At 41.2% G+C, this 19,219-nt stretch overlaps 1 protein-coding gene across 16 annotated transcripts in view; it reads right to left on the bottom strand.

Annotated features, from left to right (window-relative positions):
- The window catches only part of FGGY (FGGY carbohydrate kinase domain containing), a 627,007-nt gene extending 608,218 nt beyond the window's left edge, over positions 1 to 18,789 (bottom strand). For 13 of the 16 annotated variants that reach the window (XR_007516666.1, XR_007516664.1, XR_007516665.1 and 10 more), the window contains exons 1-2: positions 18,688 to 18,789; positions 17,660 to 17,766 (exon numbers count right to left, since the gene is read on the bottom strand). Coding sequence is in view for 2 of the 16 variants with exons in the window: in XM_049879409.1 (XP_049735366.1) it covers positions 17,660 to 17,726 (67 nt within the window). In the remaining 14 variants the exon portion in view is untranslated. Of the gene's footprint in view, positions 1 to 17,659; positions 17,787 to 18,687 lie in introns of all 16 variants that reach the window. The other 3 variants (XM_049879413.1, XM_049879401.1, XM_049879405.1) reach the window with 2 other exon arrangements.
- Positions 18,790 to 19,219: the final 430 nt, after the last annotated feature.

Below are 19,219 nucleotides of genomic sequence, written 5' to 3'. Positions count from 1 at the left end.
TTGTCTCAGAGCCCAGGGCCCTCATAAAAAAAGCCCCAACAAGGAGTGCAAAAGTCATCCTACAAAGAGATACAGGGCTGCGTCTTCACAGCTGAGGAAGGACAGTATCTTTAATGCATGCATACATACACAAAAAAATAGTAAGTTTGGTGCATAGTAAGTGAATGAATGAACAAAGAATTAGCCCACTTGGGAGGAATGAAGGCAATTCTCCCAGATGACTGAGAAGTAAATCCTCAGATGGAGATTTATTTGGTTAATTAATGTGTCAGTTGATAATTAATGTGTCAGATGGTTAATTTTATGTGTCAGGTTGGGTAGGCTATGGTGTCCAGTTGTTTGGTCAAACACTAGTGTAGATGTTACTATGAAATATTTACATTCCATTAGCATTTAAATCAGTTGGCCTTAAGTAAAGCAGATGACCCTCCATACTGTGTGGTCTCATCCAATCAGTTGAAGGCCTTAGAGCAAAATCTGTTTTCCAGGGAGGATTCTGCTTCCAGACTATAAATAGGCATTCTGACAGAATTCTTCTCACTCCCCCATCACCTAACGTACTGAATTGGGACACAAGCCTGTCACCCGACCTATAGATTTTGGACTTGCCAACCTTCACAATCACATGAGCCAATTCCTCAGAATAATTCTCTCTCTCCTTCCCTCCACTCTCCCTCTGCCCCCCTGCCCCATATATATATATATATATATATATATAAAGAAAAAAACACCGAACTCGTTGCCATCAAGTAGATTCCAATTCACTGCGACCCTACAGGAGAGGGTAGAGCTGTCCCATAGGATTTCCAAAGTTGAACTCTTTACGGAAGCAGACTGTCACATCTTTCTCCTGCAGAGCAGCTGGTGGGTATGAACTGCTGACCTTTCAGTTCAGCTGAGTGCTTAACCACTTCCCCACCAGGGCTGCTTATACATACTATATATATAGACAGGGCATCATTTCATTCTGTTGTACATAGGGTAGCTATGAGTCAGAAGTGACTTGACAGCACCTAACAACATATACATACGATCTGTTTCGTTTTTTGTGGGTTTTGGGGGTTTTTTTGCTCTATTTCTCTGAGAAAACTAAGCCAAACCCATTGCCATCAGGTCCATTTCGATTCATAGTGACCCTATAGGACAGAGTAGAACTGCCCCACAGGGCTTCCAAAAAGTGGCTGGTGGATTCGAAGTGCCAACCTTTTAGCTAGCAGCCAAGCTCATAGCCACTTCACCAAGGGGCTCCTCTATTTCTCTAGCAAATCCAAAATCAGGTTTGAATCCGGTTAGATTTAAAGCCACTACCCCATTGCTGTGGAGTGGTTTCCAACTTATAGTGACCCTACAGGACAGAGTAGGACTGCTTCATAAGGTTTCCAAGGAGCGGCTGGTGAATTCGAACTGCCGACCTTTAGCTTAGCAGCCATAGCGCTTAACCACTGTGCTACCGAGGTCACTATGTGTCATAATCGACTGGAAGGCAACAGGTTAAAGCCACTAATGACTCTATTTCCAGTAGCAAAGAGGGCAATGATAGTCCCTAGCATGATTAGCAATAGAGATACACGAAATACCACTATCGGACATTCCTAATTAAATACTTCTAAGAGACAAGGCTCTGAAGAGTCATATTTGCTACCTTGGAATATTTTTGTCAACCTGAAGAATATAATGATATTACCCGGTTGCTTTTAAATTTGTTGGACAAAGTGGGGAAAGAGAACTTTGGGCTCAGGACTTTAAATTTTCAGCTCAAAAAAAAAAAAAAGTGCCACTCAAATGACCTAGAAATTCTGTGTGTGCCAAAGTTGAGATTTCTGTAAACCAAACCCAGATTCTCACTCTACAAGTCAATAAATTACCACACGAATTGAATTTCCAACCTCGCAAAGTATCTAATGTTAAAGTGACAGCAGTGATTGGGAAGAAATGGAATCCTGAAAATTGGGATGGGGACATATGGGCACATACCGATGAAGCTGGAGACACTCTGAACCCCTGAGTTGTGCTGATTCTTCTTTGCCTGCAGAAGCAACCCTGTTTGAGTAGCCTTGTTTGCTAATCTCAAATTATTCCTAGTTCATTTATATACTTCAAGCAAAACCTTATGGGGCAGTTCTACTCTGTCCTATAGGATTGCTGTGAATTGGAAGAGACAACGGCAATTTTTTTTTTTAAATGTCAGTGCCAGTTTACTGAATTCATGACCATTTTAACCATTAGATAAGAAACTCAATAGCTTTCAGGCTGATGAGGAACTTTATGCTCTGTACTGAGTCCATTTTTTTTTTTTTTTTAAGACAAACATGAAGGGATTGGAGGAGAGACATGGCATTAAATCAGATTGTAAAAAGGATGGTCATCTCTTTAATTTCAAGGTTGGATTCACAAGGCAGGAAAGTCAAAACTCACCAAACCCCATACCTGCCTCACAATGTGGCAGCCACAGGATCAAAACTGAGCCAGTTCCTGAATGGCACCCCAAACCACCACCCTCAGAAAGCCCCATAGGCAGTGGCCCAACGGCAGTCACAAAGAAAATGCAAAATTCAACCACTCTGGGACTGAACGCACACTATAGCTCCTAAAAAGGAAACATGGATGAAAACTCTGACTCATCAAATGGCATCCCCCATCTCTGCCAACAAACATCCCCTTGAAGCAAGTTAAACCTCAGATCTCCCACATTCTCCTCGACAAAACTCTTCTTATCTTCCTCACTTTTTCTGGCAAAACCTTTTGTTCTAATAAAGCAACTCGTTACCTTTTATAATACCTTCTTCTGTACCTCTACCAAGCCACTCCCTGGAATGGTGAAAGGAAGAAGGGAACCTACATTTATAACACCCATCGAGGCATATACTGTTTCTCCCACTTACAGATGAGGAAGCTGAAATTCTGAGAGGATCAATAACCTGCTGATGGTCATGAAGCCAGTAGAGAGAGGACAAATTCAGGTTTGCCTTGGTCAGAGTTAAGACTCTTGCAACCAGTTGCCATTGAGTTGATTTCGATTCATGGTGACCCCACATGTGTCAGAGTAGCACTGTGATCCACAGGGTTTTTAATGGCTGATTTTTCAGAAGTAGATCACCAACAAACTTTTCTGAGGTTCCTCTGGGGGACTCGAACCTCCAGCCTCTTGGCTAGCAGCCGAACGCATTATCATTTATAACATCCAAAGATGCCTAGATTCTTGCTGCTGCTGTTACGTGCCATAGAGTCGATTCCTACTCATTTTGACCCTATTTCACAGAGTAGAACTGCTCCATATGATTTTCTAGGCTGTAATTTTTTTTTTTTTTTTTTTTTTTTTATAATAACTTTTATTAAGCTTCAAGTGAACGTTTACAAATCCAATCAGTCTGTCATATATAAGTTTACATACATCTCACTCCCTACTCCCACTTACTCTCCCCGTCTTGAGTCAGCCCTTTCAGTCTCTCCTTTCTTGACAATTTTGCCGGCTTCCCTCTCTCTCTATCCTCCCATCCCCCCTCCAGACAAGAGTTGCCAACACAATCTCAAGTGTACACCTGATATAATTAGCTCACTCTTCATCAGCGTCTCTCTCCCACCCGCTGACCAGTCCCTTTCATGTCTGATGAGTTGTCTTCAGGGATGGTTCCTGTCCTGTGTCAACAGAAGGTCTGGAGAGCATGACCGCCGGGATTCCTCCAGTCTCAGTCAGACCATTAAGTTTGGTCTTCTTATGAGAATTTGGGGTCTGCATCCCACTGCTCTCCTGCTCCCTCAGGGGTCCTCTGCTGAGCTCCCTGTCAGGGCAGTCATCGATTGTGGCCGGGCACCAACTAGTTCTTCTGGTCTCAGGATGATGTAGGTCTCTGGTTCATGTGGCCCTTTCTGTCTCTTGGGCTCTTAGTTGTCATGTGGGGTTGGTGTTCTTCATTTTCCTTTGCTCCAGGTGGGTTGAGACCAATTGCTGCATCTTAGATGGCTGCTTGTTAGCATTTAAGACCCCAGACGCCACATTTCAAAGTGGGATGCAGAATGATTTCATAATAGAATTATTTTGCCAATTGACTTAGAAGTCCCCGCAAACCATGTTCCCCAGACCCCCGCGCTTGCTCCGCTGAGCTTTGAAGCATTCATTTTATCCCGGAAACTTCTTTGCTTTTGGTCCAGTCCAATTGAGCTGACCTTCCATGTATTGAGTGTTGTCTTTCCCTTCACCTAAAGCAGTTCTTATCTACTGATTAATCAATAAAAAAACCCTCTCCCACCCTCCCTCCCTCCCCCCCTCGTAACCACAAAAGTATGTGTTCATCTCAGGTTTACTATTTCTCAAGATCTTATAATAGTGGTCTTATACAATATTTGTCCTTTTGCCTCTGACTCATTTCGCTCAGCATAATGCCTTCCAGGTTCCTCCATGTTATGAAATGTTTCAGAGATTCGTCACTGTTCTTTATCGATGCGTAGTATTCCATTGTGTGAATATACCACAATTTATTTACCCATTCATCCGTTGATGGACACCTTGGTTGCTTCCAACTTTTTGCTATTGTAAACAGAGCTGCAATAAACATGGGTGTGCATATATCTGTTTGTATGAAGGCTCTTGTATCTCTAGGGTATATTCCGAGGAGTGGGATTTCTGGGTTGTATGGTAGTTCTATTTCTAACTGTTTAAGATAACGCCAGATAGATTTCCAAAGTGGTTGTACCATTTTACATTCCCACCAGCAGTGTATGAGAGTTCCAATCTCTCCGCAGCCTCTCCAACATTTATTATTTTGTGTTTTTTGGATTAATGCCAGCCTTGATGGTGTGAGATGGAATCTCATCGTAGTTTTAATTTGCATTTCTCTAATGACTAATGATCGAGAGCATTTTCTCATGTATCTGTTGGCTGCCTGAATATCTTCTTTAGAGAAATGTGTGTTCATATCCTTTGCCCACTTCTTGATTGGGTTGTTTGTCTTTTTGTGGTTGAGTTTTGACAGAATCATGTAGATTTTAGAGATCAGGCGCTGGTCGGAGATGTCATAGCTGAAAATTCTTTCCCAATCTGTAGGTGGTCTTTTTACTCTTTTGGTGAAGTCTTTAGATGAGCATAGGTGTTTGATTTTTAGGAGCTCCCAGTTATCGGGTTTCTCTTCATCATTTTTGGTAATGTTTTGTATTCTGTTTATACCTTGTATTAGGGCTCCTAGGGTTGTCCCAATTTTTTCTTCCATGATCTTTATCGTTTTAGTCTTTATGTTTAGGTCTTTGATCCACTTGGAGTTAGTTTTTGTGCATGGTGTGAGGTATGGGTCCTGTTTCATTTTTTTGCAAATGGATATCCAGTTATGCCAGCACCATTTGTTAAAAAGGCTGTCTTTTCCCCAGTTAATTGACACTGGTCCTTTGTCAAATATCAGCTGCTCATACGTGGATGGATCTATGTCTGGGTTCTCAATTCTGTTCCATTGGTCTATGTGTCTGTTGTTGTACCAATACCAGGCTGTTTTGACTACTGTGGCTGTATAATAGGTTCTGAAGTCAGGTAAGGTGAGGCCTCCCACTTTCTTCTTCTTTTTCAGTAGTGCTTTGCTTATCCGGGGCTTCTTTCCCTTCCATATGAAATTGGTGATTTGTTTCTCTATCCCCTTAAAATATGACATTGGAATTTGGATCGGAAGTGCGTTAAATGTATAGATGGCTTTTGGTAGAATAGACATTTTTACTATGTTAAGTCTTCCTATCCATGAGCAAGGTATGTTTTTCCACTTAAGTATGTCCTTTTGAATTTCTTGTAGTAGAGCTTTGTAGTTTTCTTTGTATAGGTCTTTTACATCCTTGGTAAGATTTATTCCTAAGTATCTTATCTTCTTGGGGGCTACTGTGAATGGTATTGATTTGGTTATTTCCTCTTCGGTGTTCTTTTTGTTGATGTAGAGGAATCCAAGTGATTTTTGTATGTTTATTTTATAACCTGAGACTCTGCCAAACTCTTCTATTAGTTTCAGTAGTTTTCTGGAGGATTCCTTAGGGTTTTCTGTGTATATAATCATGTCATCTGCAAATAGTGATAACTTTGCTTCTTCCTTGCCAATCCGGATACCTTTTATTTCTTTGTCTAGCCTGATTGCCCTGGCTAAGACTTCCAACACGATGTTGAATAAGAGCGGTGATAAAGGGCATCCTTGTCTGGTTCCCGTTCTCAAGGGAAATGCTTTCAGGTTCTCTCCATTTAGAGTGATATTGGCTGTTGGCTTTGCATAGATGCCCTTTATTATGTTGAGGAATTTTCCTTCAATTCCTATTTTGGTAAGAGTTTTTATCATAAATGGGTGTTGGACTTTGTCAAATGCCTTTTCTGCATCAATTGATAAGATCATGTGGTTTTTGTCTTTTGTTTTATTTATGTGATGGATTACATTAATGGTTTTTCTGATATTAAACCAGCCTTGCATACCTGGTATAAATCCCACTTGATCAGGGTGAATTATTTTTTTGATGTGTTGTTGGATTCTATTGGCTAGAATTTTGTTGAGGATTTTTGCATCAATGTTCATGAGGGATATAGGTCTATAATTTTCTTTTTTTGTAATGTCTTTACCTGGTTTTGGTATCAGGGAGATGGTGGCTTCATAGAATGAGTTGGGTAGTATTCCGTCATTTTCTATGCTTTGGAATACCTTTAGTAGTAGTGGTGTTAACTCTTCTCTGAAAATTTGGTAGAACTCTGCAGTGAAGCCGTCCGGGCCAGGACTTTTTTTTGTTGGGAGTTTTTTGATTACCGTTTCAATCTCTTTTTTTGTTATGGGTCTATTTAGTTGTTCTGCTTCTGAATGTGTTAGTTTAGGTAGGTAGTGTTTTTCAAGGAATTCATCCATTTCTTCTAGGTTTTCAAATTTGTTAGAGTACAATTTTTCATAATAATCTGAAATGATTCTTTTAATTTCATTTGGTTCTGTTGTGATGTGGTCCTTCTCATTTCTTATTCGGGTTATTTGTTTCCTTTCCTGTATTTCTTTAGTCAGTCTAGCCAATGGTTTATCAATTTTGTTAATTTTTTCAAAGAACCAGCTTTTGGCTTTGTTAATTCTTTCAATTGTTTTTCTGTTCTCTAATTCATTTAGTTCAGCTCTAATTTTTATTATTTGTTTTCTTCTGGTGCCTGATGGATTCTTTTGTTGCTCACTTTCTATTTGTTCAAGTTGTAGGGACAGTTCTCTGATTTTGGCTCTTTCTTCTTTTTGTATGTGTGCATTTATTGATATAAATTGACCTCTGAGCACTGCTTTTGCTGTGTCCCAGAGGTTTTGATAGGAAGTATTTTCATTCTCGTTGCTTTCTATGAATTTCCTTATTCCCTCCTTGATGTCTTCTATAACCCAGTCTTTTTTCAGGAGGGTATTGTTCATTTTCCAAGTATTTGATTTCTTTTCCCTCGTTCTTCTGTTATTGATCTCTAGTTTTATTGCCTTGTGGTCTGAGAAGATGCTTTGTAATATTTCGATGTTTTGGACTCTGCAAAGGTTTGTTTTATGACCTAATATGTGGTCTATTCTAGAGAATGTTCCATGTGCGCTAGAAAAAAAAGTATATTTTGCAGCAGTTGGGTGGAGAGTTCTGTATAAGTCAATGAGATCAAGTTGGTTGATTGTTGTAATTAGATCTTCCGTGTCTCTGTTGAGCTTCTTACTGGATGTCCTGTCCTTCTCCGAAAGGGGTGTGTTGAAGTCTCCTACTATAATTGTGGAGGTATCTATCTCGCTTTTCAGTTCTGTTAAAATTTGATTTATATATCTTGCAGCCCTGTCATTAGGTGCGTAAATATTTAATATGGTTATGTCTTCCTGATCAATTGACCCTTTTATCATTATATAGTGTCCTTCTTTATCCTTTGTGGTGGATTTAAGTCTAAAGTCTATTTTGTCAGAAATTAATATTGCTACTCCTCTTCTTTTTTGCTTATTGTTTGCTTGATATACTTTTTTCCATCCTTTGAGTTTTAGTTTGTTTGTGTCTCTAAGTCTAAGGTGTGTCTCTTGTAGGCAGCATATAGATGGATCGTGTTTCTTTATCCAGTCTGTGACTCTCTGTCTCTTTATTGGTGCATTTAGTCCATTTACATTCAGGGTAATTATAGATAAATAAGTTTTTAGTGCTGTCATTTTGATGCCTTTTTATGTGTGTTGTTGACAATTTCATTTTTCCACATACTTTTTTGTGCTGAGGCGTTTTTCTTAGTAAATTGTGAGATCCTCACTTTCATAGTGTTTGACTTTATGTTAGTTGAGTCGTTACGTTTTTCTTGGTTTTTATCTTGAGTTATAGAGTTGTTATACCTTTTTGTGGTTACCTCATTATATACCCCTATTTTTCTAAGTAAAAACCTAACTTGTATTGTTCTATATCGCCTTGTATCACTCTCCATATGGCAGTTCAATGCCTCCTGTATTTAGTCCCTCTTTTTGATTATTGTGATCTTTTACCTATTGACTTCCATGATTCCCTGTTATGTGTATTTTTTTTTTTAATTAATCTTAATTTGTTTGTTTTTGTGATTTCCCTATTTGAGTTGATATCAGGACGTTCTGTTTTGTGACCTTGTGTTGTGCTGATATCTGATATTATTGGTTCTCTGACCAAACAATATCCTTTAGTATTTCTTGTAGCTTTGGTTTGGTTTTTGCAAATTCTCTAAACTTGTGTTTGTCTGTAAATATCTTAATTTCGCCTTCATATTTCAGAGAGAGTTTTGCTGGATATATGATCCTTGGTTGGCAGTTTTTCTCCTTCAGTGTTCTGTATATGTCGTCCCATTCCCTTCTTGCCTGCATGGTTTCTGCTGAGTAGTCAGAACATATTCTTATTGATTCTCCCTTGAAGGAAACCTTTCTTTTCTCCCTGGCTGCTTTTAAAATTTTCTGTTTATCTTTGGTTTTGGTGAGTTTGATGATAATATGTCTTGGTGTTTTTCTTTTTGGATCAATCTTAAATGGGGTTCGATGAGCATCTTGGATAGATATCCTTTCGTCTTTCATGATGTCAGGGAAGTTTTCTGTCAGAAGTTCTTCAACTATTTTCTCTGTGTTTTCTGTCCCCCCTCCCTGTTCTGGGACTCCAATCACCCGCAGGTTATCCTTCTTGATAGAGTCCCACATAATTCTTAGGGTTTCTTCATTTTTTTTAATTCTTTTATCTGATTTTTTTTCAGCTATGTTGGTGTTGATTCCCTGGTCCTCCAGATGTCCCAGTCTGCATTCTAATTGCTCGAGTCTGCTCCTCTGACTTCCTAGTGTGTTGTCTAATTCTGTTATTTTATTGTTAATCTTTTGGATTTCTACATGTTGTCTCTCTATGGATTCTTGCAACTTATTAATTTTTCCAGTATGTTCTTGAATAATCTTTTTGAGTTCTTCAACAGTTTTATCAGTGTGTTCCTTGGCTTTTTCTGCAGATATCCTAATTTCATTTGTGATATCATTAAGCATTCTGTAAATTAGTTTTTTATATTCTGTATCTGATAATTCCAAAATTGTATCTTCATTTGGGAAAGATTTTGATTCTTTTGTTTGGGGAGTTGGAGAAGCTGTCACGGTCTGCTTCTTTAAGTGGTTTGATATGGATTGTTGTCTCCGAGCCATCACTGGGAAACTAGTTTTTCCAGAAAATCCGCTAAAAAAAAACTGCAGTCAGATCCCTATCAGAGTTCTCCCTCTGGCTCAGGCTATTCAGATGTTAATGAAGCCGCCTGCGTGCAGTCCAAATCCCTGTGGGACGGTTCCCCGGCTCGGATGCTGCTCTTTCTGCTCCAAGATCAGTCACTGCCTCCCGGGGACTTCTCCTAACGGCTGCGTCCCACGCCGCCCGTGGAACCGGCTAGTCCCCCTCCCGGGGTTAGTTCAGGGGGGTGGAGCAGGTCTCTGTGCTTGTGCCGTACCTGACTGGTACGCTGGCTCCAGGCTCTGGAAACAATCGCTGCTTCCCCGTATTAGTTCGTTCTCCGTCTCTAAATCTGTGTTTGTTGTTCAGGGTTCGTAGATTGTTATGTATGTGATCGATTCACTTGTTTTTCCGTGTCTTTGTTGTAAGAGGGATCCGAGGTAGCGTCTGCCTAGTCCGCCATTTTGGCCACTCCCTAGGCTGTAATTTTTAAAGGAGCAGATTGCCAGGTCTTTCTCCCATGGAGTCGCTGGATTAGCTCAAATGGCCAACCTTTCAGTTAGCAGCCAAGAGCTGAACCATTATGCTACCAGGGCTGCTTTAGATTCTTGCTACCATCCCTAAAATGACTACGTTTTGATGGTAACAAGTCACTTTCTTCCTAGGCACACTTCACAATGAACTTTCAAGTCCATTTATCGTGTGAAATCTTTCAGACCCTCAATCATTAGAAATACTTCATGCTCTGATTAATAGGGACCACCTTATATTACTATAAATCCTGATGTAGAAAATATTGTACATTAACTGAACATGTTCTTCTCCTTACTTCCTTGTACCTATAGACAATACCCATAGAAAGAAGAAAGCGACATCAGGATTGGTGGAAGACTCATTAACAACCTGCAACATGCAGATGACAAAACCTTGCTTCCTGAAAGCCAAAGAGGACTTGAAGCACTTACTGATGAAGATAAAAGATCACAGCCTTCAGTATGGATTACACCTCAGCAAAAAGAAAACAAAAATCCTCACAACTGGACCAATAAGCAACATCGTGATAAATGGAGAAAATACTGAAGTTGTCAAGGATTTCATTTTACTTGGATCCACAATCAACGCCCATGGAAACGGCTGTCAAGAAATCAAAAGACGCATTGCATTGGGCAAATCTGTTGCAAAAGACCTCTTTAAAGCGCTAAAAAGCAAAGACGTCACTTTGAGGACGAATGTGAGCCTGTTATTTTCGATGGTATTTTCAATGGCCTCATATGCATGCGAAAGCTGGACAATGAATAAAGAAGACAGAGAAGAATTGATGCCTTTGAATTATAGTGTTGGCAAAGAATACTGAATATACCATGGACTGCCAGAAGAGTGAACAAATCTGTTTTGGAAGAAGTACAGCCAGAATGCTTCTTAGAAGCACGGATGGTAAAACCTCGTCTCATGTACTTTGGACATGTTATCAGGAAGGACCAGTCCCTGGAGAAGGACATCTTGCTCGATAAAGTAGAGGATCAGCAAAAAAGAGGAAGACCTTCAATAAGATGGAATGACAGAGGGGTAGCAACAATGCGCTCAAACACAGCAACGATTATGAGGATGGTACAGGACCAGGTACTGTTTCATTCTGTTTTATACAGGGTCACTACGAATCAGAACCGACTTGAGGGCTCCTCACAACAACATAGGCAAGCACAACGTAGTGTAATGCAGCAATAGGGGGAATAACTGCGTTATGGGGGAGAAGAAAAAATTGTATGGAAAAATTTTAAGACAAAAAGACTCTAAGGACTCTATCCCTGCCAAGTTCTAGGGAGCACTATCACCAAGACTCTCTTCTGGATGGTTAAGATCCTCAAGCTTGTGGTTGAAGCACCATCCTCCTTGCCCTGGGGCAGGCTCCACTTTGACCAAGGGCTCTACTTCCACAGGAATGCATATGGAGGGGAGAAGGAAAATGGAGAAAGAGCCCACTCAGACAAACTGACCAACAAGGCCAGTCTATCTTTTACAAACTCAATTTATACTAATTTCACTTAAAGCAAATATTTGGATTTTATGGTCTCCCATTCTCATTCAAAATGATAGAATAGGCACAAAGGACTGGGGGGCGGGGGGGCGGTGCTGACTCTAAAAAAAAAAAAAAAAAGACTCTAAACACACGGTTATTGTAGTTTAATCCCTGATATGCCAAATACAAAGCTAAACCCATAACAGAAAATTACAGGCAACCTTGGTGATTTATTCTAACATGAACTCCTCTTTCAGAAATGTGGATTCCTGACCTTTCTTTGAGATCTCAATAATTTAAATATATATGTAGTTTTCCCCCTCTGTCTCTTTCTTCTCCAAAAGGCTGCTGCTGATTTGATGACATAATTAACTAGGAAATGATTTTCCATACACCTAACTAGACCTTCAATGCAATGCCATTATTATTAGCATATTGGCCAAAACCCACAGCTTGTCCCAGAAAGTCACTCCAATTAAAACAACAGAAGAACCCACCAACCTTAATGAGTGCTGTCAGATGCCAGTAAATTAGGGAAGGGCTCAGGGCAGCATTAGGTAAAGCAATAAAATCCATTCTCCACGTGATCTTATAAAACTCTTTCCTCAGAGACAACAGCAAGCCAGAGGCTGTTTGAAGTCTTCGGCCTATCCTGGCATTTACCTGTTTTGAAGCATGGCCCAGTAGCTTTAAGGTCTAAGGTGAAAGGCCTAAAAAATGAACTCTTTGAAGATTAAACATTAGACTTAGGGAACTGAACAGTCCGCTATTCCACAAACATAACCCAAAAAACCAAACCAGTAGCTGCACAGTCGATTCCGACTCAGGGCGACCCCATGTGTTACAAAGTAGAATTGCGCTCCATAGGATTTTCATGGGGTCCTGGTGGCACAGTGGTTTAAGAGCTCATTTGCTAACCAAAAGGTTGGCAGTTTGAATCCACCAGCATCTCCTTGGAAACCCTATGGGGCAGTTCTACTCTGTCCTATACAGTTGCTATAAGTTGTTCGAATCGACTTGACAGCAACGGGTTTGGTTTGGTTTTTTGGTTGACCTTTTGGAAACAGATCTCCAGGCCTTTCTTCCAAGGGGCTTCTGGGTAGGTTCAAATTACAAACTTTTTGGTTAGTAGCCAGCCAAGCACTTAACTGTTTGTACCACCTACAGGCCCCACAAACAAAATTCTAAATTGCTGAGGATTAAAGCACAAGCTTCAAAACCACGAATGCATCTTCTGCCCATAATAAAGTCCAAGCTCTTTATTTGACCCACAAAGCCCTTTAGTTCCTGCTTGTCTATCTATCCTCAGTGCCCCCAGCTCAACCCCTCATACTCCAGTTCTACAAAACTACTAACAACCCCTCAAAACAAAGGTCCTTGGTGCCTTTGCTCATACTTATTCCTTTCCTGTATGAACTTGCAGTTCACAAAAAAAGGAATACATGAATACATATGAAAAATATATACATGTATCTTCAGTCCCACAAACAACATAGGAAATGAAAATGAAAACAATACTGAGATTATTTTTCTACCAAACTAATTGGCACCTACCATCATGGATTCAACTGTGTCCCCCAAAAATGTCTGTCAACATGGCAGGGTCATGATTCTCAACATTGTGTGACTGTCTACCATTTTGTCATCTGATGTGACTTCCCCATGTGTTGTAAAAGCTATCACCATGATGTAATAAGATGGATTAGTGGCAGTTATATTGATGAGATCTACTAGATAGTATCTTAAGCCACTCTCTTTTGAGATATAAAAGAGAGAAGGGAGCAGAGGCACACGGGGACCTCATACCACCAAGAAAGCAGTGCCAGGAGCAGAGCGTATCCTTCGAACCTGGGGTTGCTGCGCCTGAGAAGCTCCTTGACCAGGGGAAGACTGAGGACAAGGAACTTCCTCTAGGGCCAACAGAGAGAGAAAGCCTTCCCCTGGAGCTGATGCCCTGAATTTAGACTTGTAGCCTACTAGACTGTGAGAGAATAAATTTCTCTTATACACTTATACACTGCTGGTGGGAATGTAAAATGGCACTACCACTTTGGAAATCGATTTGATGCTTCCTTAAAAAACTAGAAATAGAACTACCATACGATCCTGCAATCCCACTCCTTGGAATATATCCTAGAGAAATAAGAGCCTTTACACAAACAGATATATGCACACCCATGTTCATTGTAGCACTGTTTACAATAGCAAAAAGATGGAAGCAACCAAGGTGCCTATCAATGGATAAATGGGTAAATAAATTATGGTATATTCACACAATGGAATATTACACATCGATAAAGAACAATGGTGAATCTGTGAAACATTTCATAACATGGAGGAATCCGGAAGGCATCATGCTGAGTGAAATTAGCCAGTTGTAAAAGGGTAAATATTGTATAAGGCCACTATTATAAGAACTTAGAAATAGTTTAAATAGAGAAGAAAATATTCTTTGGTGGTTATGAAGAGGGGGAGGGAGCGAGGGAGAGGGGTTTTCACCAATTACATAGTAGCTAAGAACTATTTTAGGTGAAGGGAAAGACAGCTTACAACACGGGAGAGGTCAGCACAACTGGACTAAACCAAAAGCAAAGAAGTTTCCTGAATAAACTAAAAACTTTGAAGGCCAGTGCAGCAGGGGCAGGGGTTTGGGAACCATGATTTCAGGGGACATCTAAGTCAACTGGCATAATAAAATCTATTAAGAAAACATTCTTCATCCCACTTTGGTGAGTGGCGTCTGGGGTCTTAAATGCTAGCAAGCGGCCATCTAAGATGCATCAATTGGTCTCAACCCACCTGCAGCAAAGAGAATGAAGAACACTAAAGACACAAGGTAATTATGAGCCCAAGAGGCAGAAAGGGCCACATAAAGCAGAGACTACATTAGCCTGAGACCAGAAGAACTAGATGGTGCCTGCCTGACAGGGAATGACTGTCCTGACAGGGAACATGATAGAGAACCCCTGAGGGAACAGGAGAGCAGTGGGATGCAGACCCCAATTTCTCGTAAAAAGACCAGACTTAATGGTCTGAGACCTGAAGGACCCTGGAGGTCATGGTTCCCAGACCTTCTGTTAGCCCAAGACAGGAACCATGCCTAAAGCCAACTCTTCAGACAGGGATTGGAGTGGACTATGGGATAGCCAATGATACTGGTGAAGAATGAGCTTCTTGGCTAAAGTAGACACATGAGACCATGTCGGCATTTCCTGTCTGAAGGGGAGATGAGAAGGTAGAGGGGGTCAGAAGCTGGCTGAAAGGACACGAAAAGAGAGAATGGAGGGAAGGAGTGTGCTGTCTCATTAGGGGGACAGCAATTAGGAGTATATAGCAAGGTATTTATAAATTTTTGTATGAGTCCGACTTGATGTGTAAACTTTCACTTAAAGCACAATAAAAACTTTAAAAGAAAAAGAAAACAAGCAATCCAATTGCAAAATGGGCAAAAGATCTAAACAGACATCTAACCAAAGAAAATATACAGATGGCAAATAAGCATATGAAAAGATGCTCAACATCATATGTCATTAGGAAATTGCAAATTAAAACAATAGTGAAATACCACTAGACATTCAAATGGCTACAATCCAAAACATGGACAGCGTCAAAGGCTGGCAAGGATGTGGAGCAACAGGAACTCTTATTCATTGCTGGTGAGAATGTAAAATGGTACAGCCACTTTGGAAGACAGTCTGGCAATTTCTTACAAAGCTAAATATAGGTCTACCACATGATCCAGCAATTACGCTCCTAGGTATTTACCCAGATGAGTTGAAAACGCATATCCACGCAAAACCTGCATATGAACATTTATAGCAACTGTATTCATAATTGTCAAAAATTGGAAGCAACCAAGATGTCCTTTAAAAGGTGGAGTATTATTCAATGATAAAAGGAAATGCACTATCAAGCTACAAAAAGACTAGAGGATCCTTAAATGCATATTGCAAAATGAAAAAGGCCAGTTCAAAAAACCTTCATACTGTGTGATTCCAACTATGTGACATTTTGGAAAAAGCAAAACAATAAAGACAATAAAAAGATCGGTGGCTGCCCATCAAGGATTCAGAGGGAGAAGGGAGAGAGGAATAGGTGGAACAGAGGGCACTTTTAGGGGCAATAAAACTATTCTGTATGATACTGTGCCTGTTGCCATCATGTTGATTCCGACTCACAGTGACGCCATAGGATAAAGAACTGCTCCATAGGATTTCCAAGGAGTGGCTGGTGGATCTGAACTGCTCGCCTTTTGGTTAGCAGCTGAGCTCTTAACCACTGAGCCACCACGGCCCCAGTACGATACTGTAATGGGTTGCATATAACTTTATACATTTGTCAAAACCCACGGGACTGTACAACACAGAGTGAACCCTTATGTAAACTACGGACTTCACTGTTCCTAGGTGCTATCGAGTAGGTTCCGATTCATTAACAATCCTCTTACAAAAGAACAACGGAACAAAACTACCCCGGAAATTCTGCCCTGTCCTGTGCCATCCTCACATGGACTTTAAAAAAAAAAAAAAAATAGTTAATAATATATCAATATCGGTTCATCAAATGTAAAATATGTATCACACTAATGTAAGATGTTAATAATAGGAGAAACTGTGTGGCAGGGAGAGGGGTACGTGGGAACTCTCTGTTATTTCCTGCACAAAGGATAAAGCACCAGTTGCTATGATTCAGAACGGACTCCAAGGCAGTGGGTTTGGCTTTCGGTGGCTCTCACTGGGGTCTCCAGAAGAGCACCCTCGACACTACCTGGTGACTTGTTAGAAATGCAAATTCTCAGGCTCCAGCCCAGATCTACCAATTCAGAAACTCTGGAGGGGTTGGCCCCCACATCCAGGCTTTAAATGTCTTCAATGTGATTCTGATGGATGCTAAAGTTTGAAAAGTACTATATTGTAGAGAGACCTACGACAGAAGATTTCAAGAATATACAAAAACCTGCTTACTGCCGTTACATGTAGGGAATGGAATACAGTGGAGACTTGCAGGGTGATTTTGTGCCATCTGAATTTCACTACAAGCAGCTATTAATGTAATAAGAAGAAAGGTCTTCCTTGTATTGAGTTGGACTCTGCTTTATATGCCTTCCTAATTTTAGTCTTAATTTTTATCCCTAGGGAACATCCAAACAGCCTATTCCATCTTTGGGCTATTCCTTCGAATGTTTCAAGATGGCTCTCACAGCCCCCTATTGATTCTTCTTTCTTCCATGCTAAATATTTCCAGTTACTATAACTATTCTTCTGTGCTATGGCTTTTTCAAAAATAAAAAGAAAGGAAAAGGGTGAGGGGCATTTAGTGCATTTAATTAGAATGATCTTCAGATCACTGTGTAACTTTCTAGAGGCTGGGCTCTCAGTAAGTTTCTCTGGATAGAGCATATGATGGGATAAAGCAATGGCCTGTTCAGCCCAACAGTATGGGCCATAAAATGAGTGAACAAGTTAGTGAATGGAAGAGATGCTCTGGATGACCTCCTCTTATACCACCTGGGTTGATTCTATGTCCCTCCCTTACAAAATGGGTGGGAAGGGAAGAGGTTAAGTGATCTCTACAGTATATTCAAGCAAAATAATTATTTCAAATCCCCTTAGGGGGTCCTATTCTGGCTGAGAGTTTAAGGGCAAGACTCATTACCTCAAATTGTTTTAAAAACCAGCTGGTAATTGACTGTGATTTGAACTAACAGAAAGGTTAGGGAAAGGGAACCAGATTCCAGGAAAAGACAAGGCCAACAGCAAAAAATAACACAGGTTGGAAGATGGCCCGGTCTCCTCCCAGTAAACTTCTTAATTCATCCAGAAAGACACAACTGTCCACCCTCTGGGCTGTTTCCTTCTCTCAACACATGTGTTTTGACTTCCAAACCCAGCCAGGAAGGCCCCCAATCTGCCCCCCTCAAACCCAATCTCCAGGCCTGTTTCACTCCTCTGTTGTGTTCCCCCAGCCATCCTTAAGGACAGTCCTCTGAGCCTCCCACTAGGAGATCCTCCTCACCTGCTCTGAGCCCTCCTAAGAGCCAGGCAGTGGCCATCAGGTCAAGAGCCAAGCAGGAGGGCTGCATTAACAGGAGGCTCCCAGATGACCAGGAGGCAGTCAGCAGCCTGGAAGACATAGCCAGCAACTTAAAAATTAAAAAATCATAATATATACTTGCTGGATTATAGGAAAGAGGGGAAAAGCAAGCAAAACTCTACCATTTAAATAGCCACAAACTAACAGAACTGTCTTTTTTCCTGACATGCTATTCAAACGCATAATCACTCCCTGCCTCCAGATGTCAAATTTTAAAAATTAATGTAAAGATGAAACCTCTTCCATTATTTTGGTCATGACTGACCCTTTAATTTGGGAACAAAATTAGTGTTAAGGCTTAAGAAGGGTTTTAGTGGAAAACAGTCAAGATTATGGAAAGTTATTATTTTTGCATCTTGTCAACCTTAAAAGAAATTAATAAAAACAGAAAGATACCCCTAGGCCTTTCCTACCAGGACAATTGTAACCAAACAGGATGATAGCATCTAAACTAAATTTCACTTTAAATACTATCACAAGTGGCTGAAAACAGCACTGGCCTTACAATGCCTAAGGTAGCCACATCTGAATTAAAAAGTTCCGAAAAAAAAAAAAAACTGCTTTGGAAAAGTCTTACTGTCCTAAAACATAGGGTTTGGGGAAGGAGAGAGGTACAGAACATAGTTAACTCGGAGAGGATCCCAGGTCCCAGACATCTCAAGGGCAACCCTGGGAACACAGGAAAGGCCAACCCTTTCCTAGAGTTGCCCAGAAGCCTCACTGAGGACAGAGGGGACTTAACCATGCCGGGATACCAAAGGCCCGGCTGGTGAGGGTGGCATAGGCCCGCAGAGGAGGAGGAGAAGGAAGAGGCAGCGGCAAGGGGGAGAAAGGCGCTGGCGCGGTGCGCTCTCGGGTTGGAGGACCTTCCTCCCTGACGTGCCCGCTGACAGTCTGCACGCCTGCAAAGCCCCTAATGCACACGTGGAACTGAGAGGAGGGTCACTTACTTGTCCAATCTGAAATTACATTTTAGCTAGCTGGGCTCTGCAGGCAGCTGAGCGGAACCCCGCCGCGCCTCAATAGGGCGGTCCCGGCCGGCGGCAGCAGCCCCACCCCGCGCCCGGCCCCACCCGCTGCGGCCGGCCCCTGTAAAACGCGCCCCGATTGGCCCTTGGAACCGGGCCTGGGATTGGCCAGCGCCTGTCCTCCCGCCACCTCCGGCACCGCTGGGCTCTGCTTGGTCTGCTGGTTGTGCCGAAGGCAACCTAATTTAGGCCCCGCCCTTCGCCTTGGCTTTTAAAGGAAACGAATAGGTCTGTCTTGGTTTCAGCCAGGGGTTTTCTGGTCTGTGGGCTCATTGCCCAGAACTTAACCCAGGCAAACTCTCCGCAGCCCCTAATGGGTATGATTCCTGTAATTCTACTTCTTGACCATTTATTGAGCATGAGGACTGTTATATATACTGGTGTAAAAAAATAATGTTCATTGAATGCTTGCTTTGTGCCAGGTCTTGTTCTTCATACTTGACATGAATTTACA

The sequence above is a fragment of the Elephas maximus genome, chromosome 3, assembly GCF_024166365.1.
Source record: "Elephas maximus indicus isolate mEleMax1 chromosome 3, mEleMax1 primary haplotype, whole genome shotgun sequence".
NCBI classification, from domain to species: domain Eukaryota; kingdom Metazoa; phylum Chordata; class Mammalia; order Proboscidea; family Elephantidae; genus Elephas; species Elephas maximus.
Note: the sequence above shows the minus strand (reverse complement) of the source record. Positions and strands in the feature narration are given on the sequence as shown.